At 43.3% G+C, this 23,461-nt stretch overlaps 1 protein-coding gene across 2 annotated transcripts; it reads right to left on the bottom strand.

The window, feature by feature from the left end:
• Positions 1-1,298: 1,298 nt before the first annotated feature.
• Positions 1,299-23,183, bottom strand: Napg (NSF attachment protein gamma). 2 transcript variants are annotated; one of them, XM_029471968.2, is made up of 12 exons: positions 23,007-23,183; positions 20,492-20,559; positions 18,305-18,389; positions 17,626-17,643; positions 16,957-17,023; positions 14,707-14,816; positions 14,524-14,590; positions 13,975-14,045; positions 8,968-9,046; positions 6,474-6,553; positions 5,762-5,891; positions 1,299-3,954 (listed from the first exon to the last, which is right to left on the bottom strand). In XM_029471968.2, exons 1-12 carry the CDS (start codon positions 23,060-23,062, stop codon positions 3,811-3,813), a joined length of 975 nt encoding a protein of 324 aa, XP_029327828.1. In that variant the 5' UTR covers positions 23,063-23,183; the 3' UTR covers positions 1,299-3,810. The 2 variants fall into 2 exon arrangements, with proteins under 2 accessions (XP_029327828.1, XP_021006496.1); XM_021150837.3 differs by having other exon boundaries at positions 16,957-16,987.
• Between the last annotated feature and the right edge of the window lie 278 nt (positions 23,184-23,461).

The following is a 23,461-nucleotide window of genomic DNA, read 5'->3' as shown; positions in this document are numbered from 1 at the left end:
CCCCAGTTGTTTTACTTGTTTTATATTAATAGGGTTCAAGACAAAAAGTGGGGCTTAGTATTCTCTGTTGATGTGGTACGAGAGTACAATTGATCAAAGGTCCTGTGTCCCCATGAGGATGTACAGTTAGCCTGCAACAGCTTCCCCATGGTGTGTCAGTCACATCCTCATCTCTAACTCCGTGACTTGACTGACAGCATGTTACCTCCTAAGATGGCATGTCTACTCTCGGTGGCTGGTTAAATGTAATGTACAAAGATATGCATTCCATGTCAGTGAAGCAGGTGAAGTTTAGTGCTAAAATTGCATTCTGGTTTTAGGACTGGACTTTATAACTGTGACAATCTACGCTTGACAATTTAAATGTGGGTTTTGAAAATCACTCAGTTTACTACCCGTAAGTTGGATGTGGCAACTTCGCGGGTTAGTTAAGTGCTTATAGATTTTGAAACTTAGTTTTAAGACTGCAACTTAGGCCCTGAGTGATGTAACCCAGACACAAAAGAATATACATGGTATGTGCTCACTGATACATGGATATTAGCCCCAAAACACAGAATACCCATGATACAACCTACAGGCCATCTGAAGCTTAAGAAGGCCAAAGTGTGGATGCTTCAATCTTACTTAGAAAGGGGGAACAAAATAATCATAGAAGGTGGGGGGGGTGGAGGGAACTGGGAGGGTGAGAGAGAGAGAGAGAGAGGAGAAAAAAAGGGGAGACAGGATCAGGTATGGGGAGAGGCAGGAGAGAAGTACCGGGTGCCAGGAAATTGAAGAGAAATATGTAGCAGTAGGGGATGGGGAACTGGGGGTAGCCACTAGAAAGTCTCAGATGCCAGGGAAGTAAGAGGCTCCCAGGACTCAGCAGGGATGCTGGATCAAAATATATTACCAATATCCACAAGGAGTCAGGGACTGTATAGCAAATATCTAACTATAGATGAAACCCGATTAGTAACTTATTCCAATTACATCTAATTGCAAAACAATACCTTCTACATTTACCCCACCTGAACCTGTGAGCAACTGTTTTTGGATGGTATGTCTGTCCATTATTCTTGGACTTCCCCAGGCAGCAGCCCTTGTATCAGTATGCCAGGACATAATGACTGTATTTTAAAAGGCGAACTAACATACACTAACTCCCCAAGGGTACCAGGCTTCTACAGAGCCAAAACTACAAACAAAGACAGAGAAAATACTGGTTCTTACAAAAGGTATCTAAAATATCGTAAAGAATGATGAAAATGTATCGCTGAAGAGGATGGACAAGCAAATAAAACTGACACCATTCACAGAGTCTTGGGTTTTATTTTCATAATTATCTTCCTTCAGAAGCAACCATCTAATTTCCATTGATGACATATTAATATCTTATTCACCAAAAAGCTGAAAAAATATGATAATGCACAGATTCCATACACAAATACTATACTCTGCATATTTACAAATTCAATATATTAAATGTGCTCTGCTGGCTGACTTCACTCAATACAGAACGGCACTAAACACTAGGTGAGTCTGAGCAAACCCATGCAGGCTTTCCTAGGGAGGGCGCTAGAGCGCTGCTTGCTGTGAAGACCACGTTTTCCATTTCTGAGGAAGCTCACAAGAACGAAGACTTAATACAAGCAGAAAAATAAAAAGTGCACACGAGGGACAAATGTTCCTGAGACACCACGCAGAATAACCTGACAGGAAAAAAATGAGCTCTGAATCCTGCACGCTGGCTCCTGATGGGGGTGGCGGGAGGCGGGCACTGCCTAAATACTCTGCTGTTTAAAACCAAGCTCACTGTTGCTTCAGAGTGCGCTGAGAATTGCTGTTTATGGTGGATACGAGTAAAACCGACCCTCCACACGGTTTTATTGAATAAACTGGGCCATAACACAGTCTAAAGTAACTTTTGAGTAACGTCAAATAGATTATAAAAGTCTGCTAATTTGCTTCAACAAGCACCAGTATTTCTGGTTGGATTGAAAGGTAAACATAACATTGATCTTGGAAATACCAATTCCCTTTTTAAATACAAATTTGGAAGACCGCTTTATTCATAATCTCAATGTAATTAAAGAGAATAAGCTGGTGACCAAAAGAACGATGAGGTAACTTAGGGGAAAACATAAACCATGCATTAGTGTTTTGTGTCCGACCTGTAATCTGCTCAGGGATTGTTCAGTGACACCCAGCCACTCAGGCCCACCTGGCAGAGGATGTGGGTCTGTAGGAGCACTCCCACAACAAGGGGACCAGTACCGTAGCAATGCTTTTCCTAGGTTTCAGAAATCTAGCATGACTCAGCATACTTTATTCATGGCGGAGTGTGGTGACAGTCCTATTCCATTAAGCACAACCCTCTAGCACGCACTACTGCTTGCAACCCCGTCAGTTCACGAAGCATGGATGGGCCTTAGCCATAGAGGGTAAAAAGAGGAATGCTTCAAAACTTTTAGGAAATAGCCATGGGAGAACTGTGCGGTATGAAAGACTGGTAACCCAGTCCAAATGTATATCTTTTAAAACCAGGTTTTTTTCCCTCTTGGCTAACTTTTTATTTTTTGCAGTAGCTAGCATAACTCATGTTAATTTATTAACTCCAAACCAAAATTACTTTGGAGGTAAGAAATGCATGCATTCTAGATTGGCAGGAGCATTACCTGTCATTCTAGATAAATACAAATAGTCTTACCTAGTCCTGTTTTGGTCAAGAGCCAAGTAGGTTTGGACAGTCATACTTTTTGTTGTTAAGAAAAAAGAAAAAGCAATACTTTGGGAGGGCTGAAGACATTTACAACAGCGCTTTAATATGCTACCTTCCATATTTTATAGTCACACACAAGGGCTACTGAGCTAAAAATGATAAAGCTTTTGTCCAAAGCTTGTTTCTGAAAAGACTCAACAATTTGAATGTATCTAATATGCTGACGGATAAGTTTCTTTTTCACCTTGAGACAAGGCCCCACTTCATTGAAGTATGCTGTTTATTCTTATGGTTTATATTCCTAGAAAAAGTCTCTCGTGTTTTTGTTCTGCCTCTTCATGGTCCATGGTGCCAGCAAGGCTCGGGTACAATGCAAGTGGACAGAGAGAATGGGAGGAGCTGACAGTGTCATTTCTAGGTCACTGAGTAGCACGTCCAATCTGGGCCTGATACTCCATACACATGTAAACAGCCTGTGAGGGAACAACCACATTCCCACTCGCTCTGTGCCCATCAATGGTCACATGAGCAGGGTCAGGTGGGGCCATGCACCGTCTCCTCAGTCAGACATCTAATGAAGAGTCTGGAGGAGTGTCTGCTGAGGACGCACTGTCTGTCTCTCTCTTTGGCACTGCTGACACTCTTAGTGGGGACATGCGTGGGCACCAAGTGACAACATCGAAAGAACCAGACCAGTTTGAAATTATTATTTTTTACCAAAACCCCAGCACGTTTAGAAGTGACATTAAATAAAATGCAAAGAAAATTATCTAACAATAAATTACAAGAACCCAAGAGAAAAGACTAAGTATACCTATTTCCTGCTTTACTTATGATATAATTTATCTAGAATTTGGCCTATAGGTTTTAAAATCAATTATTAAAATATGACAGTGTCTTCTGCTTGCAATGGAAAGAAAAAACTGCTTCACAGGTAGTAGATACAACGGCTGGTTTGGGGAAATGGTAAACTGAAACTTCATCTATATTAACATTCAACATCAGAATTTCAGTGAAGCAGATGCCCACAAAATGAGTCCTAATTCCACGAAAATGGCGTGTCAGGGTTCCCATCTCCTCATCTCCTCATCTCTGTAGGCAGGGTACTAGCACAGGCCTCCCGAGTACTCGTCTTCCTCCTCTTCAGCAGCTGTGCCGGCAGCACCATCTGGCTTGGCCTGGGGTGTCGCAGGGGACTTCTTCTTGATTCCTCCTCCTGGGACCACCAAGCTTAGGCCCAGCTTAGCGTACTGTCAACAACAAAACACGTTATGAAGGCTGGAAGAGTAGAATCCTGATACACCGCATCTTAGCATCAGTTAGCTATAAATATGGTGGGGGTTGGGGTGGGGCCAGAAAGATGGCTCAGTGGTTAGAAGGCAGAGGCCCTGAGTTCAGTACCCAAGCCCAGAGTGACTCACAACCCCCTGAACTCCAGGCCCAGAAGACCCCACTCTCCTCTGACTTCCATGTGGTGCACATGCATTCAGGCAAACAGTCATAACACAGAAATAAAAATAAAGCTTTCATAGAAAGAGATGTGCGTGCACACAAGGCCAGCAAGATGGCTCAGTGGGTAAAAGTGCTTCCACACTAGCTTGCCAACCTGAATCCAATCCCCAGAACCCATGGAAGGATGGAAGGAAAAGCAACCCCACAAGCTGTCCTATCTCCACATGTACTGTGACACCTGAAGAAGCATGCAGGGTCATACATAAAAGTTTGAAACGACCAAAACCTAACCATCCATCCTCAGGAGAGAAATGCCCTGGCATCACCATGATGTGGCCTGTTGACAGCTACAGATGTATCAATTACGGACCTAACTTGGGAACTGGAGATACTATGGGCATATTCAACTAGCAATGCTTCTAGGGGTTATGAAGAAACCCATGTGCTGAATAAATGAGGGAGTGTAAACTAGGAACAAATTAAAAAATATACACAAACTTTGGAGCCAAGAGGGAGGAGAACTTAATTAGTAAAGGCCAGCTTTCCAAGCAGGAGGAATCCACATTGCTAAGCTGGGCATGGGGTGTGGAAATGGCTAAGCTGGTCAATTCTCTACTATACAACCTAAGAGATCTGAGTCCAATCCCAGCCCCACTTAAAATGCAGACGTAGTGACAGAAGACTGTACTTCCAGCATGTGGGGGAAGCGACTGGAGGGTGCCTGAGGCCTGCCAGACAGTCAGCCAGCCAAAGCAGTGAGCTCCAAGTTCAAACCCTATTCCTAAGCAAGGTGAACAGCAGCACTGAGGAAGAAACACACACACACACACACACACACAGACACACAAAGGCATACAAAAAGCCTGTAAGAATGTTGTACACTTGTACTCTCAGTGCTTATGGGGCTGAGGCAGGAAGACCGTTAAGTTCAAGGCCAGGTAGCCCTCTACAGCAGTTAAGACCTTGTCTCAAAAAGAAAAGAAAGTATGTGTAAGAATTTACCTAGAATAAACAATATATTTTTTCTCTATCTTAATAAGAAAATTTAAGGTCTTAAATTCATTTGGCAGTGTGATAGAGCTATAAGCTCATGTGATCAGATAAACACACAGAAGGAAAAGGAGAGAGAGAGCAAGGCTCACAACGGGTGGCTCACTCTCGAGAGGCTTTCTCCCAGGAAGACCAGAGGATGCTTCATGAAATTAACCCTTGCCCTTTACAGATAAGCCTGAAGATAATTAACAACCAATCTCACACAGCTCTCAGACATGGGATGCCCACGGGCCTACGGAATGACTAAAGCTAAACATGATAGGCCTCTTAAAGGTAGGGCGCCCAAAAGCAACTAGATAAAGGCAAACCCAGTGGGGAGGTGAGGAAGGAGGCTGCATTTACTTATGCACAGCACAGCGAGGAGGCAAGGACGCGCTCAGGAACACAAGCGAGAGAGAATCACATTACCTGAACATGGGAAAGTTCAATTGAAATGGTTGACTCCTTTAGGAGCACGGTTTGGTGTGAAAATACAGGTATAGGACAGAACCCTTACAAATCCAGAGGGAAAGCACTCCAAGCGGAAGCAAGCTAACCCCAAGGCCCACTTACATCATTGTCCATGTATTTGAAAAGGGGCGAGTTGCAGACCTCCGACACTTGGTCTTGGTCTTGCTGGTCATATCCCTCCAGGAGCTGTTCCAGCGCTGCACAGTCTTCACTGCCATTAAAGCCTGGTATGCTAAGGCAAGCACAAACCACACTTCAGCTCTTCCTTAAGATTCCCACCAGTGCCAGCTATCCCCAGCAAAGCTCTTCAGGCATCATGATTGTTATAGGGGTTGCTACTGGCAACCAGTGGGCAGAGATCAAGGATGCCACTAGGAACCCTATAGTGCCCAAGGCACTCACACAGTTATAAATTACCAGTCCTCATTCATGACCCCATAGAAATGCCTCACTCTATTTTGCAACACACCACACAGCAATTGCCCTTTTGTTGTTGTCAGTTAAACTACAAGATGACGAAGTAACTAATCACTCAGAGACCCTGCAGAAGACATCTTGTAACCCTGGTACTATGCCTGCTGAGGGTGAGCCTGAGTAGGAACTGGCACACACAAGCGTGAAGGGGCTTTCCTCAGCATTTCAGGAAACCAAACCTAAGACCCAACAACAAAACATCACACAACCCTGCAATGGTAGTCTTACCTCTTGGAAGATCTGTAAGTTTCAGGGCTAAAACCAAAATTTGTCCAAGTAGTGATGCTAATTCAACAGACAGGAATGTCAACATTGGTCAGTGAAAACAGCTGACCCTTACCTGTAGCTCTCCCTGACACACCTCTCTGCAGCCACATAGTCATTTCTGTGTAGATGAACTAAGACCTGAGCAATTGTTTTCTGAAACGAGAGGGAAGGCTATAATGTAAACCGATACCAATTTTCATAGTCACCTTCCTGGAGTATTGAAACAACTGGCATTTAACCTTCGGAGCACTGGCTCATACTTGAGAAACATCTAGTTCTATAGTTCTAAAGGACACCTGGGAGGACACACCCTGTGGGGTGTATTCTAATACTATGTCAGATACAATTGGTGCACAGAGAACACAGGGATTTGGGGAGCCTGAAGGTGGGGCAGGCCTGAGCCTGTCTGCTCTAACCAGAACCAGCTGACACTGGTGTTACTGGCCTGAGGAATGACAACCTTTTAAACCTCAAAGCCTGAGAATACAGACAATGTAAGTTTACAGAATTTCCTTCAAATACCTTCAATGAATGTTAAGAGGGAATAAAAGCAGAGAAGAGCTTGACTCTGTAAGTCCAGCCTGGGATGCTGAGAGAGCAGGAAAGGACATCAGAGGAAACTCTGGACAACAGAGACAACAGACTGCTGAGAGGGTCAAGGACAGCATGGATGGAACAGAGCCTACTGGGAACACAGCAACGCCTCAGGAGGTGGTTTATTTTGTTGGTGATGTTTTCTTTGTGTATATTACTTCTTCTCAGTGATATATGGTTCCTGAGAGAGGTCCTAACTGTGCAGCCCAGGCTGGCCTCACACTCACAGGCTGTCCTAGCAGGACGAGGACTACAGACAAACATTGCTGCACTGGCCCATGCAATGCACCAGCCCATCGTTAGTAACTAAGTCTCCGTTATGTCTCAGTTATGTTACTGTCTACTTGAGGGATTCAGAACCACACAGGAGGCAGGCTTCTCAGCAGTGTCCAGAGACTGCCCACGCTTGAAGGACCACCCTGATGAGGCTAACTGAGACAGGAAGGCCTGGCCATGGTGGGAGGCAGCATTGTAAGGGCTTGGGTCATGGACTGAAAAGAAAAAGAAAAAGCAGCACAAACTGTCATGGTTCTGTGTCCTGATGGATGCAGCATGATCAGCTGCCTCAAGAATACACACAGTCAGGCCGGGCGTGGTGGCACACACCTTTAATCCCAGCACTTGGGAGGCAGAAGCAGGCGGATTTCTGAGTTCAAGGCCAGCCTGGTCTACAGAGTGAGTTCCAGGACAGCCAGGGCTACACAGAGAAACCCTGACTCGAAAAATAAAGAACAAACGAACAAAAAAATACACATAGTCTCAAAATGTGACCCAAAATAAATTGTTCTTGAAGCTGCTTGCCAGGGCATTTTGTTGAAGCTACAAGACAAATGACTATTAACAGTTGTCTTCACTATAATGTTAACTTCACCTAGTAACTTGTTTCAGATATTATGTTTTAAATTTTTCAAATGGCTCACTTTTACAGCTTCTATAACAGTATTTCTCTCCATTAAAAATAGTTTTTTTCCCATTCATTTCAGTAGTGTTCACTTTTATGCTATCCGACAGTTACAGTAACTGTTAGAGGCCTTCTAACTTGAATGATGATTCTAGAAGCTAGCTTACTAAGAGCTGCTCTAAGCTGCCTTGGGTCCTGGGTTGTCTGATGGGAATTCTGGGCTGCTCCCTAGACTTCTGGGATTGTTACCCTGCACAGGCTGCTGTCATTCTCAGTGTGATGCTTTAACTGCACTCAACCCTCCCAGGTTCAGGCCAAAGACTACGGCTTGCTTCTGGTGGGCGGTGCTTCTGCCCTCAGTTCCAGTCTTCTGTTGTGATCTTTGGGTCTGCTGCAGAATTTCAGACAGGATCAGAGATTTAGTGGTTTCAGTCTTACTTCAATTCTCAGAATAGTCACTCCTGCCTTGGGTCTGTCCCAGGCACACACACATAGGGGGTTCCCTGTTCCCAAGTGCTCCTCCTCCCTGGGATTTGTTCCTGTTCTCTTGGTTCCCCGTGCCAGTTCTTTCAGCCAGAGACTTAGGCTGCAGCTCGGAGACCAGAACTCAACTTAAGCCAAGTGTGAGGGGGGAGTGGGGAGGAGAGAGGGGGAAGGGAAACAGGTTTTCTCCCTGTTTCTCCAGTTTCAGGGAGGAGGTCTCCTTCAGAATATTTGTTGCAGTCTCTCCTGCCTACTGCCATGACTAGGGTCATCTCTTGGCGAAAGGGATAAGAGAAACAGAAACTCTCTGGAATGCAGGCTCCCGCGCTGATGGCTTCTCCAAGCATTCAGCGTCCTCTACAGGTGACCCATGTTAATTTACTGCCCAGAGGTTGAGGGAATTATCTTTGTTTTTGTTGAGTACTGTTACTGTAAGAAAGGTGGGCTAGGTCTGTCATGGTCAGAAACAAAACCATAAATTACTATTTTATAAAAGCAGATGACGACCCACAGAATCTTAGCTTAAATATTTATACTAATGTGTAAAATTATCTAAAGTAAAGCCAAACTAAGCATTTTCAAAGAATACCTTATAACAAGTTGGGTAGTTCTCAATTTCCTTATAAATATTTTTTTCTTTCTGAATAGACAGTGCAGCTTCATCAAACCTAAAGACAGAAGAAAGAAATGTCAGCAGGGCAGGAGTGAAGCCCTCAGCAGAAGTCTTCGTTGGGCTGCCCTGTGTCACTGGACTTGAGAGGACAGGGGTGTGCCAACTGCTTCACAACAGTGCTGCCATTGGCTCTGCTCATCAGGCTTCTCTCAAACGCCTAAGTCTAGGGAGCAGCCCAGAATTCCCATCAGACAACCCAGGACCCAAGGCAGCTTAGAGCAGCTCTTAGTAAGCTAGCTTCTAGAATCATCATTCACCAAGGCGTTGCGTCAGAGTAAAGGAAGTGAAGCGCAAACGAGTTTCTCCGTTTGGTACATTTGGTAAAATACCATTCATGAAGGCATTCCTAACAACCTCAACAAATGGCTCTGCAGAACTGGCTAGAGAATCCTAGACTGCATCACCCCAGGGCTTCCTTCCGTCCACGGGAATGAAGCACCAGGTGTACCCTCACCCTCTTGGCTTCACTGCTGCTCGGTGGGCCCTAGGATACTAAACCAGCCTTTTGTAGCTTTGACCTCAACATCCATCTTATCCACCCTCTTACATTCATTCCTGGTCCATTGAATGGCAGGGTGAGTGAAAAAGAAAAAGATGACCATCCATTTTCCAAACACTCCATCCCATATCCTTTTTCCTTCCATCATCTTTCTGCTGCATCCAAGAAACAGACCTCACCATTAAGAATAGATGTCACCTTAGGGACCAAAGGATCAAAGAATGAAGCAGGTGTAGCCATTTTAATTATCTGACAAAATATACTTCCAATCAAAACTGGTAAGAAGAAAAGATATAGGGAAGGACAATACATACTAGTCAGAAGAAAAACCCAACAGCATATTACAATCCTAAACACTTAATACACAAACCATACGGGCACCCAAGTTCATAAAAGAAATACTACTATAGCTAGAAATCACATATAGACCCTTACACAGCCTTACACAATGATAGTGGGTGATGTCAGTGCCCAGCTCTCACCATAGGCATGTTATCCAAATAAAACCTGAGCAGGAGCACTGTAGGTAGAGAACGGCATGATTAAATGGACTGAGCAGACATCTATAGAACATTCTACCTACACTTAAAGAGTTAACTTTCTTCTCAGTAGCTCATGGAATGTTCTCCAAAAACTGACCACATTTTAGGACACACAGAAAATCTCAACAGATAGAAGAAAACTGAAACACTATCCTACCTATCTGACCGCCATGGATTAAAGTTTTATGTCAGTAACAGCAGACAGTGGAAAGCACATAACCTCATGGAAACTGAACAACTCTCTACTGAACAAAGACTGCTCAAGACAGAGGTCAAGAAAAAAACGAAAAACTTTTAAGGACTGAATGAAAATGAAAACACATCATCCCCAAATCTATGGACACAATGAAGACAGTTCTAAGGGGCAAGTTCATACTACTAAATACAAATACCTACATCAAAAGACCAGAGATGGCACATTAGTAACTTAATGATCATCTGAAAGTTCTAGGAAAACAAGACATAATACCTAAAAAATAGACAGGGAGAAGTAAAATTCAGGGTTGAAATCAATGAAATACAAACAACAAAAATACCAAGAAAAACAATCAATGAAATGAAGAGTTGGTTCCTTGAGAAAAATCAACAAGACTGACAAACCATTAGCCAAATTAACCAAGACAGAAAGAGATAATCCAAGTGAACAAAATTAGGCATGAAAAGGACAACATCACAACAATACTATTCAGGAAACTCTGAGAATCATGAGGATATACTCAAAATCTCTACTACATCAAACTGAGAATGCTGAAAGAAACAGATGATTGCATCATACATGTGACCCACCCAAGTTAGATCGAGATGACAGAGGGTCTTTAGAAGCAGTAATTAAGAAATTTCACTATAGAGCCACCTCTAGCAGGAAGACAGGGCATCAAATGAGAGATGAGGTTGCCATCCCAGTCACAACTCTGACCCATATTGTTCCTGTCTAAAAGAATTACAGGGATGGAAATGGAGAGGAGCCTGAGGAAAAGAAGGTCCAGCGACAGGACCAAAGAGGGATCCAGCTCAAGGGGAGGTCCCAAGGCCTGACACTATCGCTGAGGCTATGGAGCACTAACAAAAAGGGACTTAGCATTACCACATTCCAGAAGACCCAACAAGCAGCTGAAAGAGTCAGAGGCAGATAGTTGCACCCAACCAATGGACAGAAGCAGCTGAGCTCTGTTGTTGAATTAGGGAAAGACTGAAAGAAGCTGAGGAGAAGGAAGATCCTGTAGAAGGATCAGCAGTCTCAATTAATCTGGACCCCTGAGATTTCTCAAACACTGGACCACCAAACAGGCCACATACACCAGCTGATATGAGGCCACCAACACACATACAGCAGAGGACTCAGGACTGTGGAATCTGTGTTCATTCAGAGATGAATGAATCTAACCCTCAAGAGACTGGAGGCCCCAGGGAGTTTAGAGCTCAGGTGGTGTGTGTGTGTGTGTGTGTGTGTGGGTGCATCCACGTGGTGACAGGGGGTTGGGGAGTAGGTAAGGGATGTGGAGCAGTAGGAGGGTAGATGGAGGGAGGGGTGGGGGGGATAAAATATGGAGTGTAAAATAAATACATAAATAATTTTTTTAAAAAAAGGTATTTCCCAACTAAAAATATCCCAGTGCCAGTTGGATTCAACAAAAATTTCTATAAGACCTTCAAAGGATTAATGCCAGTATGTGTCAAATTATTTCACAAAATAGAAATTAAAGGAACATTTCTTAGTTCGTTTTATGAAGCCATTTTTACCCAGATACTCAAACCACACAAAGAACATCAACCCCAAGAGAAAGTTATAGACTAATGCACCTTTTGACTACAGATGCAAAAGTTCTCAATAAGTACTTGCAAACTGAATCCAAGAACATATGAAAAAGATTATCCACAATGATCAAGCTGACTTCATCCCAAAGATGCAGGGATGGCTCAACACACGAATCGATAAATGTCATCCACCATATAAACAAGTAGAAAGACAAAACCGTGTGATCATCGCATTAGATGAAGAAAAGGCCTCGACAAAATCCAGTATCACTTCATAGTCGAAGTCCTAGAGAGAGTAGAGATACAAGGGACATATCTCAATATAATAAAGATAATTTACAACAAGGCTTTAGCTAATATCAACCTAAATGAAAAGAAACTCAAAGCATTTCCTCTATAGTCAGGAATGAAACAAGTTGTCCAGTTTCTCCATGCATATTTAACATAGTACTTGCAATCTTAGCTAGAAGAGTGGATACAAACAGGAAAGAAGTCCAAGTCTGTTTATATGCAGATGATAAGAGAGTGTGCACAGACAACCCAAAGACTCCACTAGGAAACTTCAACAGGAGGTAACTGCTTTCTAACACACAAATGTATATATACAAATGATAAATATACTGAGCAAGAAATAAGGGAAACAAGATCTTTCAACACACACACACACACACACACACACACACACACACACACACACACACACACACAGTATCTTGGGGCAACTCTAACCAAGCAAGTGAAAGACTTGTATAATAAAAACTTTAAGATATTGAAGGAAGAAACTGAAGACAACACTGGAAGATAGAAAGGCCTCCCATGCGCATGTATCAGTAAGATGAATATTATGAAAATAGCTGTCCTACAGAAAGCAATCAACAGATTCCATGAAATCCCCATCAAAATTCTAACACAATTCTTCAGAGAAATTCAAATAACCATTTGTAACTTTGCATGGAAACACAATAAACACAGGATAGTTAAGAACAATCCTGAATAGTAAAATACTGTTAGAGTTATCACCATTGCCAAGCTCTAATTGTGCTGCAGACTTACTGTAATTGAAATAGCATGCCATTGGCATAAAAACAGACATGATGATTAATGGAATGAAATCAAAGACCCAGACATAAGTCCACACACGTATGAATATATATATGATCCATAGGAATCAAAACTACACACTAGAAAAGACAGCATCTTCAACAAATGATCCTGGCCACACTGGATGGCTACATGTAGAAGACTCCAAGGAAACAGTATCTTCCAGACACACCAGAACAAGCTCACAGAGACTGTGGCAGCATACAACAGACTGACAGAGATTCAACCCAGACAGGGTCCTGCTGTGGATGAGCCTGGTGTTGTTCTAGTGAACCAATCTCCTAAGGACTAAAGGAGCCAATCAATGGGTGAAAAGGCAGAACTTCCGGGTTGAGCGGAGGAAGAGGAAGCAGGCGAGGAGTAGGTCCTTTTGGAAGGGATAGCGTGAGGAAAAGATGTAGAAAATCAGTTTTCTCCCCAGCATGTCACAATGTCTATCAACTATACTCCAGGGCAGGCCCCAGGCTCAGAATTAGTTTTGTTTCATTTTGACTTTTTTGTTTTTATATTAGTTTTTTTTTTTTTTTTCTTAATGAAAGGAAGAATAAGAGAAAAATAAAGACAGGTAGTTAAAGAGGTAGAGTGGTTCTGGGAATAGCTATAAGAGAGGAAAATGATCAAGATATATTGAATAAACACTTAAAATACAAGTATATACATTTATATACATATGTATATATATGTATGTGTATGTATATTTTTACTCTCTATACTATATAGAGAGGAAAAATCCCATTTAATGCTATAACTCAAGTATCACAAGCTGTTGTTTGTGGGTATGTAGGGCGCTTTTGTCACTTACTCTAAGAGAACACCACAACACTATGCAATGACAGGTCAAGATAACTCACTGTTCTTTCATGGTAGAAAAGCAGGTTTGAATTTCATGGCCTACTCCTTAGAAAATCATTTTTCCCACTGGTTGTCCAAGTGTAGACAAACAGCTATATCCAAGGTTATTTACAAGTTCCAAATGTAGACTCAAAACACACATGGATCCATAGACATACAGTTCCCAAGCCATACCTCCGCCCTCGTACCAGCAGTCTGGAGGCCTTTCCTAGGAGTTCAACTGCCTGTCGGAGGCGCTCCTCATTCTGGAGGAACCAAAGACGAGGGAGCGTCAGTATCGCTAATGTGGAAGTCTTACATTCAACAACAACTGCACAAAGCAATGGCCATGGGTGGTGGCACCACAGCTTCTAGCCCATTCGCTAACCGCTAGAGCAGCGAGCGGTTCTCAACCTTCCTAATGTTGAGACCCTTTAATACAGTTCCTCAGGTTGTGGTGACCCCCAACCACAAAATTATTTTCATTGCTACTTCTTAATTGTAATTTTGCTACTGTTATGAATGAACTGTAACATAACTATCTGTATTTTTCCATGGACTCAGGTGACTCCTGTGAAAGGGTTGTTAGACCCCTATAGGTGTCATGACTAACAAGTTGAGAACCACTGCCCTAAAAAAAAGGGGGGAATAGTTAGGCTGTGGATACAAAAAGCCTTAAAAAGCCATATATTATGGCTGAAGATATTCTGAGTAATTAAAGAAACAAGGCAAAGTCTAACTTACTTCAAACACATTGGCAGTCTGCTGATACAGCTGTACAGCCTTTTCTGGGTCTACATTCTCTATGAGCCTGAATCAGACAGAGAGCACAGCCTGCGTTAAGACACCTGTTTCTCAAGGACTTTATCAAGGCAAAGAGGAGCCCCGTGCAAAGCTAGTGCCCCCAACAACTGCCTGTGCACTCACTTTCCAGCTCGCTCCAGGGCCATGGCTGCTGTGTCAGGGGTGCCGTTCTCCAGGTACATCATGCTGGCTTTCTCGATCAGCTGCACCGCCTCAGGCAGCTTCTGCATCTCCTACAGGAAAAGCATGCGGCACAGGGCAGAAAACGGCTCAGCTTAGGAAATTGGAAATTCAATGATTTTATCCACACGCATTAATTTTTGAGACAGGGTCTTACATTAGTTCAAGATCACTTGGAACTCACTAGAAAAAAACTAGCCTGGCACTCTGAGCAATCCTCCTGTCTTAGCCTCTAGGCATGAGCCATCATGACCCAGCTTACCTCACTTTTATAATACTGTCAAAAACAATGAATGGCAACAAACATATTGAGATGACTTCGTAGTTATATCGTAAGTGTGAGGCTAATTTAACAACAAAATGTTTCTAAATCACATGCTTTCACAAAAGTTCTGTTTCATGGCTTCCTTTAAAAAAATTACCATAAACTATAGTTAACAGCAGACTTCAGACCCGGGTTACAAAAATAAGCTGGGGCCACGCCAGAGCTGTCTCTATAAAGGCTGTGTCACCTCCTAAAGCTGGCCACAGCTCTCCAGTGCCTGTGTTTCTGTCTGGTCTGTTTCACTCACCTTGGCTACTCCCTGGTGTTCTGACTTACTAGGAACTTGAAGATCTCTCTCTTCTGGGACGATTACAACCCACAGAATCAATTCTGTGTCTCACTAGTACTATGTAAGTCTCAAGATCTTAGGGTCCTAGATTCTCTAAATCAAAAACTAAAGCAATTTTAATGAAAGACCTGAAAAGGCGAGCTAGCTGCAAGGGTGCAAGGATTCTCATCTACAGGAAACTTCCTATATTTCTATTTCTATATAAGACCCTCAGTGGCCTCTCAGGGCCTACTCTCAGATCCAAAGGTCAGTCCCCCACCAAGCTGAGAATGTGTTAGCTTGTTTCTAATAAACTGACAGCCTCACTTCTACCAATGCCAAAACATTTTAAAAAATGTTTAGCTATGGAGACCAGGCATAGACTAAAGCTACTACATAAAGAGACTATGTTTAGTCACATGGGATGACAAACCCCTGAACCTTAGCAGAAAAGAAGAAAAGAATTTTAAAAAAATAATAAAATGAAATGAAATAAAACAAAAAACCAAAGTCCAATCAAAGAACCCAAGGGCTTGAACAGTATACACTGAAAGGTATTTGAGAAAACAGACAGGATAAAGCTAACAAATCTACCTCTTTTTGTAAGTCACCTACCTACTTACTAAATAGACAGCACACCTTTGTTATGACAGTGGGGAGGGGAAAGAACAGGACATATAGCAGGAGAGAGCAGGTGACATCTGAGATCTAGATCTAAAGTCAACAACTAAATGCCCAGCACATGTGTGCTTGCAATTCGGCTTGGGGGGACTAGAGCTGGATGCAGACCTGGAACTCTTGGTCAGCCAGTCTAGCCCAATCAGCAAGCACCAGACCAGAGACTTTGTCTCAAAAAACAAGGTGGATGGACCATCTGGTCAGCATTGGGCTGAGCTCTGGCTTACACAGCAGCCATACAGATGTGTGAATGTGCGCATGCGCACGCGCACACACACACACACACACACACACACACAGACACACACACACACACACACACACACCATCTCATCTCACTACAACTACAATAAGACAGTAACCCCTAACCTGCTATTAAGAAGCATAAATGTGGCATAGAAGTCAAAATGTTCCATTATTCCACTGAAAAGGAATACAGTAGAGCACCAATAGCTCGTTTGTAGCTCTACTGACTCCAGCCCGATATTTATAAAACCAAAATAAATGGTAATGTGAATTTTCCTTTCCATAACAAACAAGTAATTTAAACAGACATACCATTATAAATGTTTACCACATCCAGGTGCCCTCAGGTTCTCAGATGCGGGAAACCTCACGCAGCTTCCTTCAACAGCAGCCTCTGTGCTGGCTGCAGGGCCCAGAGCCTTGCTCTTCCCAGCTCCCTACATCTCACACGGAGCTTTCAATACTCCCTCCTAACTGCAGCCACAGGCTGCTCACTGTGGTCCAGTCAGTGGTACCCTAGGCAGGACGCCTCACCCTCACCTCACGTCCACTCCCAGAACCCTCGCCCCTCTTGCTCTACACGATGAAGAAACCTGCCAACTGCAGCATGAACTCTACCTTGACAGCTTGCTTATTCACTTTACCTCTGCAGCTGTTTGGACACAGTGCTACTAACCTTCAGCATCATGCCAGCTTGCTCATAAGCTCTGCAAAGAGAATACAAGTTCCCTGATGAGACAGACCTTCATGAGGGAAGAGGGAGAAACCTTCTGGTGAAGACGGCAGGCAGGGAAGTGACCAACAGAAGGGACCTCAAGTACACTGTGTCCCTCCAAGCCCACATTGCCACAGTATAGTTTCATGCTTTTTATTTTATTTATTTACTGTTTAAGCAATGATACCTTAGGAGCACCAAACAGTGAATTGATTTTATTCAGCAAAATAAAGTCAGTCTCAGAAAGGTTAGAGAGAAACAGAAGCCTAAGTTTTAAGACAAAGCAATACTCTATAAGAGGAGAAAGCTCCCTTCTCTCCCACAGGCACTTAACAACTATCAGTACAGGGAAAAGGTGACTTCCAAGTCACCTATGTTTTCACAAGCAAAATACTGTGCAGAATTTAATTTAAAACTCTTTCTTATAAATAGGAGACATGTGGCCTTTAAAGTTCAGCTGCTGACTAAAGCAAATGAAAATAATTATTTTAATTACATTTATAAATTTAATAATTATATATTAAAATGAGTATTTAAAAATGCATAGCTTGAGCAAAAATTCTCAGGCTAGAGTAAAACCCCAACTTTTAAACCATCTGCAAACACATAAGAAGGGTGAAAAATACTTACTTGGCAGCATGAAAAAGACTGAATGGACATGACGATGTCAGCATTAAGGAAAGAAGATGTCAACAGTCTCTGGAGCTCACCTTCTAAAGACAGTTAACTACGTCTCCGGTCCTTCTGCTTTCAAAGGACAGGGCCATGACACCTCAGTGCTGCTGACGGCTCCTACAGCCGAGACACTGAACCTCCCTGTGCAGCACTTTAAACTGCTGTCCAGCAACAGGACAAAGGGCGCGACTAGCAAGACTATGACATGCATGTGAGATAAAGTGGACATTTATAAATGAGAGCCTTTAAGATACAACAAGAACATTTCTTTCAAGAATGCTTATAAATCTTCAAATACCTAAGCAAGACTAATTTAATTTTTTTTTTCCAAAACAGTTTATGCATTTCCAACAGCTAGCTATACTTTTTCTTTTTTGGCACAGGTCTGGAGACCTTCCTCACTTCATCTCAAGTCAAATCCCTGTCAACCCAGAAGCAAACAGACAAGCATGGCTGTTGGTACCACGTGTGCTCAGCGTCACTCACTGACTATTCCCTGGGCTTTAAAGCACACGCACTGTCCATCCTGCTTTAACTGAAAAGCGCTTTCCTTCACACACAAAGTTCTAGCAGGGAAAAGGTGTTCTCACAATCTCCTAATTGTTCCATTTCTTTTTCAAGCTAAAAAAGATACGCCCTGTTATTTTCATGGGCAACAGCTTCCCGTAGGCAGGCATCCTTTGCTTGCTCAAATTGTTTGGCATTTTTAAAAGCAACAGCTGAAACAGAAAAAGAAAAAAAAAAAAAAAAAAGACTTTCTATTTCCATCATTAACAGACCTAAGATGAATCAGCACCAAGATCAGCAGTCTGTGTGAGACATTACAAAATACACTGGTTTCAGATAGGGGGTTTCATAATGGCGTGAAATAGTACTTTTATCTAAAGCAAATTGCCATCTTTCTAAGTTCATTTTTAAAAGCCTGTGAAAGTTTTAATCAACTTTTAGCAACACATTGGTGCAGCTTCCATTGAACACCAAGAACTCCTTCTAGCACCTACTCCCAAATAGCTGGGGTCCCCCAAGGAAGAGCCGCATTCCCGAGCTTCTTCCTGTCCAGCTCACTACACTCCTGACAAACTGCAGCCCAACTGACACACACCAGCCTTGTAACAAGTCTTCCCTCTGGGCAATCTCTAAGCACCAAGTCATTTTTGAACACAAAGCTTTTCTATTTAGTTATCCACGCTGTTCAAAGAGCTAACCTTACACTGCAGGCTGTTTTACAGGAGGCTCACGGGGGTCAAACAACCAGGATGGCCTGAGAGACAATAACATTTGGAAAATCCACCAAAGGTGGATTATGAAAAAGTAGAACCCATACTCATTTAAGAAGAGCGCTGTCTTCTGTTTGTTTCTCCATTCTGAGACAAGGTCTTCACCATACATGCAGCCCCCACTGCCTGGGAACTCAACCACACGACACAGACTGACCTCTGACTTGAGCACATGCTCCTGCCTTAGTCTCACTTCTAGATAAAGTCTCCTCAACTATTACTTCTGAAAACCTCTCTCAAAGAAGTCTTTAATGAAGTGCTGAAAACAAACAGAATATTACAACTATTCCTGTTCCTGCCTGCCTAGTTGTCTGTAAAAAGTTCCATCACGTGGCTATATTCTGCGTGCACTCTTAAGGAGGATAAACAAAGGCCATTTGAATAGGAAACTTGATTCAGAATATTTATTTCTGGAAGCAGCACGTGGTCCTGGAGGCATAAAGCAAAGCTGTTAAACTTCTTTCACCTGAGAAATGTATGTTTGGTTTTAAGCGACCGTGTAAAGTATAACCCAAAATCCACATAAAGCTTAATTTTAAGCAAATTTATCTTTATCTTTAAATATAAAATACAAGCAATTTGCACAATAGCAACAAGTTTACTCAATATTTAAATGCAGGGCCAAAGCCTCTTGTTTTCCTTTTGAATAAGAAATAACCCTCTGTGTGTATGATAATGGTAGCTTCCAGCTTATTTCCTTTGGAGACAAACTGAAACTAAAATTTGGTGAAAAGTGCTTGCTCTAGGTGATTCTAAGCCAAGTTCATGAACGAAGTCACGGATGAAAATATGCTTGCAGAACTTCATATCCGTGGTGGTTTAGATTTTTATTGTGCATGCGCAGGGAGGTGAGAGACAAGCTGCAGCAGTCAGATCCCCCGTCCACCATGGGATCCAGGGATCAAACCCAGGTGGTCAGGCTCGGCAGCGCAGGCTCGGCAGCGCAGGCTCCTTCACTTTAAGCCATCTTGCCAGCCTCACAATTATGTTTTATTACTTTATATCCAAAACGACACAGAGCTATCATATCATTCCTTACCAAATCACTGAGCTTTTAACAAACCCCTATGCTGCATATTTTAAGGTATTTTATACTTATAGAAGGTAAATTTACTAAAATGCATATACAGCTTAAAACCCTTCGTGAATATTCAATAGTTTATCTCAAAATGAAGCTCATAAATGTGAATGTGGGAAAAACAAGATTGGTAGATCTCCTTCAGTGAGACTAGTTTTAAAAGTTAAACTGCAGAAAGTCTAAGACAGAAATAAGCAATATTTATGAATACCCGTGAATGTGCTGACGGCTGGACAGCTGACACTACCCCACGTCTGCAGTTAGGAGCACGGACCAGGACCTGACTCAGCACTGGCCATATTTGAGAGGGAAGGTGTGGGACTATGCAAAGCCTGTGCGGTTGCTCTGCTCTGCTTTTCTGCTTTAACTCGGGAAGTATATCAGGGAGTGATGGAATTACTATGCTAAAGTTATCAGATTCAGTTAACAACACACACAGCAGCATCAGGACTCCAGCCACAAATACCTGCTTTTCCATATTCAGAAGCGGCACTGTCATAATCTGGCTTCCACTTCAAAAAACCAGTTTTCAGGCTAGAATGAGAAAGAAAGACGTTTCTTATTTAGAAAGATAGCATCAGCTACAGGTCCCTCACCTTCTCAACTCTCTTTGGGTGCATTCACAATAAATGCACTTTTGCTTCTTCTTCTATCCCCATCCCATCACCAAGGTTCCTTCTTCCACATACCATCCAAAAAGAACATGCATGGTCCCCAGACCAGAAGTAACAACACTGCCTAAAAATTTGCTAGAAAAGTACAATGACCCCACCCCAGATCTACAGAATGAGAAACTGTCTGGATTTTAACAAACCAGATAAGGTATGCTTTAACAAGCTTGAGAACCTGAAGTATACTATCCTTTTCAGCCAAGAAGCCACGAGGGGGAGTACTACTTAACAGCCATGGGTATCTGTTATGCCAAGGTCACAGGTAGCATCCTCTGAGGAGACTACAGGGAGTACTGGGAACAACACTCAGAGGAGACAATAACCACCACTGAGCAGGAGGGAGAAAGAGAAGTAGTGCATTAGGACACCAAAGAGATAGAGTCTCCCAGGATTGATGCTGGCTTAGAAGCCAGAGCAAAAGATATCCAGTGTTGTTTATCTTTCTTGCCCTTCTTAATTTTGCTTTTACTTAAAAAAAAAAATATCAAACTCACAGTTCTGGTAGGTATTAAATTTGGCTAGGCATAAAAATTGCTGACTGCCATCTTATAAATTTCAACTCAATTACTGAAAGCCTGCTTACATACAACACTGCTAACTTCATCTGAATCAGGGGCCACTCAGCTGAGAGATGAGGCCCTTAGAAGTGCACCCTGCATTCAGTGACACACGCGTCAACTACCCAGAGTCTATCTCTGAAGTTACATATCCCTGCATGATGCATTTTATAGTTTGCATTTAACATACACATATATATTTTGTAACAAGACTTATATATGTAAGCAGATTTTCAATTACATGTAATATCTAATCCACAAAATTGAGAAAATATGCAGCAAAATAAAGCTTTAACTCTTTGCCCCTTCACCAAAGCACCCATTACGCCCTATATTGAAGTGATTATGGAAGTCTCCCTAAAACAAGACATAACATCCAATGTGCCGGAAAGAGATTCTTAAGACTGCAGATCAACCCCAGGCAGCTGAGCACCACTAATTAGCAAGAATGAAGGCCCTAATAATGTCGGGGTCACGGCCAATCTGTTGTGGACCTTGACTGTTTTTGTCCCTTTAAGAGTCAGTAAACTTTCCTCAGCCAGAATAGTGATAATGAGTGATACCGCCATCAGAAAACAGAGACCAATCCCACTACCTCTTCTACACTTCTGGCCCATTTTTTCCTGTCACCCATTGGCTCTTCTACTTAGAGCAACTTCAAGCACCTTTCAGACCCCACCACAGCCACAAGCAAGTCCACTCATCTATGACCCTGTCTTGACAGAAGGCCTCTTTCACCAATTCTCCCAACAGAGAAGCCTAGGAGCCTAGTTCTCAACTCCACACACAGCTGCCCTGAGGACTTGCCGAAGCTATTAGGAAAGGATCCTGGCTCCTACAGTTCCCTTAGCTCCGGTGGTCAAAATCCTCCTTTAGTTCACAAAACGCAACTTTATTATGGCTAAGAGCACCCATTCTGCTCTTTTATGTTTGTTTTCACCAGCAAAAAGGATTCTTGGGTTCACCCTCTGCGTTGACAGCCATCTTCCTAGCCACTGCCAGGAGGCAAGGTGGTACACCAGAAAGGGCTTGTGATTTTCCACTGCCTAAAACTCGCCCTGCTGTTTTCAACTGAGCAGCCTTGGACAGGTCTCCAGGAAGTTTCCGGCCGCCTCAATTCCTCCTTTGTAAACTGAGGCCTTTCTATGTGTTAAGATCTTAGTTTCTGATTCACCTAACAGTGTACTAAGAAATTTTTTACAGTCGATAATCATTAAATGTGTATGTTCTAGTTCACGGAAGTGGAGGAGAGGGCCAAGGAGAATTCGAAGTTCCCAGGACAGCTGTGTGCCAACTGCGCCCAGAACCAAATGGTGACGAACACCCACGGGACCAAGGAAACTTAAACCTTGTCCCCAGTGAATAGGATGTCTGAATATGAGAGGTTTTCAGAATCAGTCTACACCCCCGCACGGCACCAGGGTCTCTTTCCTTGCAGTGGTTCTCCACCGCGAGACTCCCTCCATAGTGTCACTTCTGGCTGTCATGAAGAGGAAACAAGGTGTCCACGCCAAAGCCCGCAACGAGCAGAACAGAGCAGAGCAGCAGCAAACCCTGAGGACCCGGCGCCGGGCGGACCTGGCTGTCACAAGGGCGTCTGCTGCAAACGCCGTGGCGCAGGCACGCACGGCCGACTGCAGGGGATTGACCCACAAGGGAAGGCACCGCCCCAAGCGCAGACACCATCACAGCCCTCCTTCCCTCCCGATCAGCCGGCGCGCACGGCCACCAGCCCGGCGGCGACTCCACGTACTACTTCTCTGCCTTGGCCAGATGCTCCAGTCCCTCGTTGATCTTCTGGGCTGCCATCGCCTCGGTCGCTTGCTGACGCGAAGAGTGAAGCCGCCTAAATCTCAGCAAAAACACCCGGAGCGTCAGCGTGGGAACGCCGCGGAGGAAGCCGGGAAAGGGGGCTACGGGAAGCGAAGGACTCAAACTTCCTGTGGCAAAGCTGTCCCGGAAATGGGTGAAATGAATGGGCGGGGAGGGCGGGGCTAGGCCTTGCGCAAGCGCGGTGATGCGGAGCTGCCCTGAAGGCGCTTAAGCTGATGTTGGGTATTTACAGGAGTACGTTCTTTCCAGCGTTGGCGACTGCACTCTACAAATATCTAAGGAGCAATTAATATATGTCGAGTACTTGTCTTTACTAGTCTTGGAAAACAAAAAACAGTCCTCCTTCGCAAGAGCTCTGCGTTTTCATGCCGCGAA

The sequence above is a fragment of the Mus caroli genome, unplaced genomic scaffold (assembly GCF_978045245.1).
Source record: "Mus caroli unplaced genomic scaffold, Mus_caroli_1 scaffold_19, whole genome shotgun sequence".
NCBI lineage: Eukaryota > Metazoa > Chordata > Mammalia > Rodentia > Muridae > Mus > Mus caroli.
Note: the sequence above shows the minus strand (reverse complement) of the source record. Positions and strands in the feature narration are given on the sequence as shown.

Bases quoted from the DNA above. Each gene is read 5' to 3' on its own strand.
- Napg (XM_029471968.2), bottom strand. From the start codon at position 23,062: ATGGCAGCCCAGAAGATCAACGAGGGACTGGAGCATCTGGCCAAGGCA. The intron at 14,046-14,523 runs GTAAGTTAGACT...TGGTTCCTCCAG, and splicing joins AGACTGCCAATGTGTTTGAA to AATGAGGAGCGCCTCCGACA. The intron at 3,955-5,761 runs GTAAGTGGGCCT...TGTTGTTGACAG, and splicing joins TCAAATACATGGACAATGAT to TACGCTAAGCTGGGCCTAAG.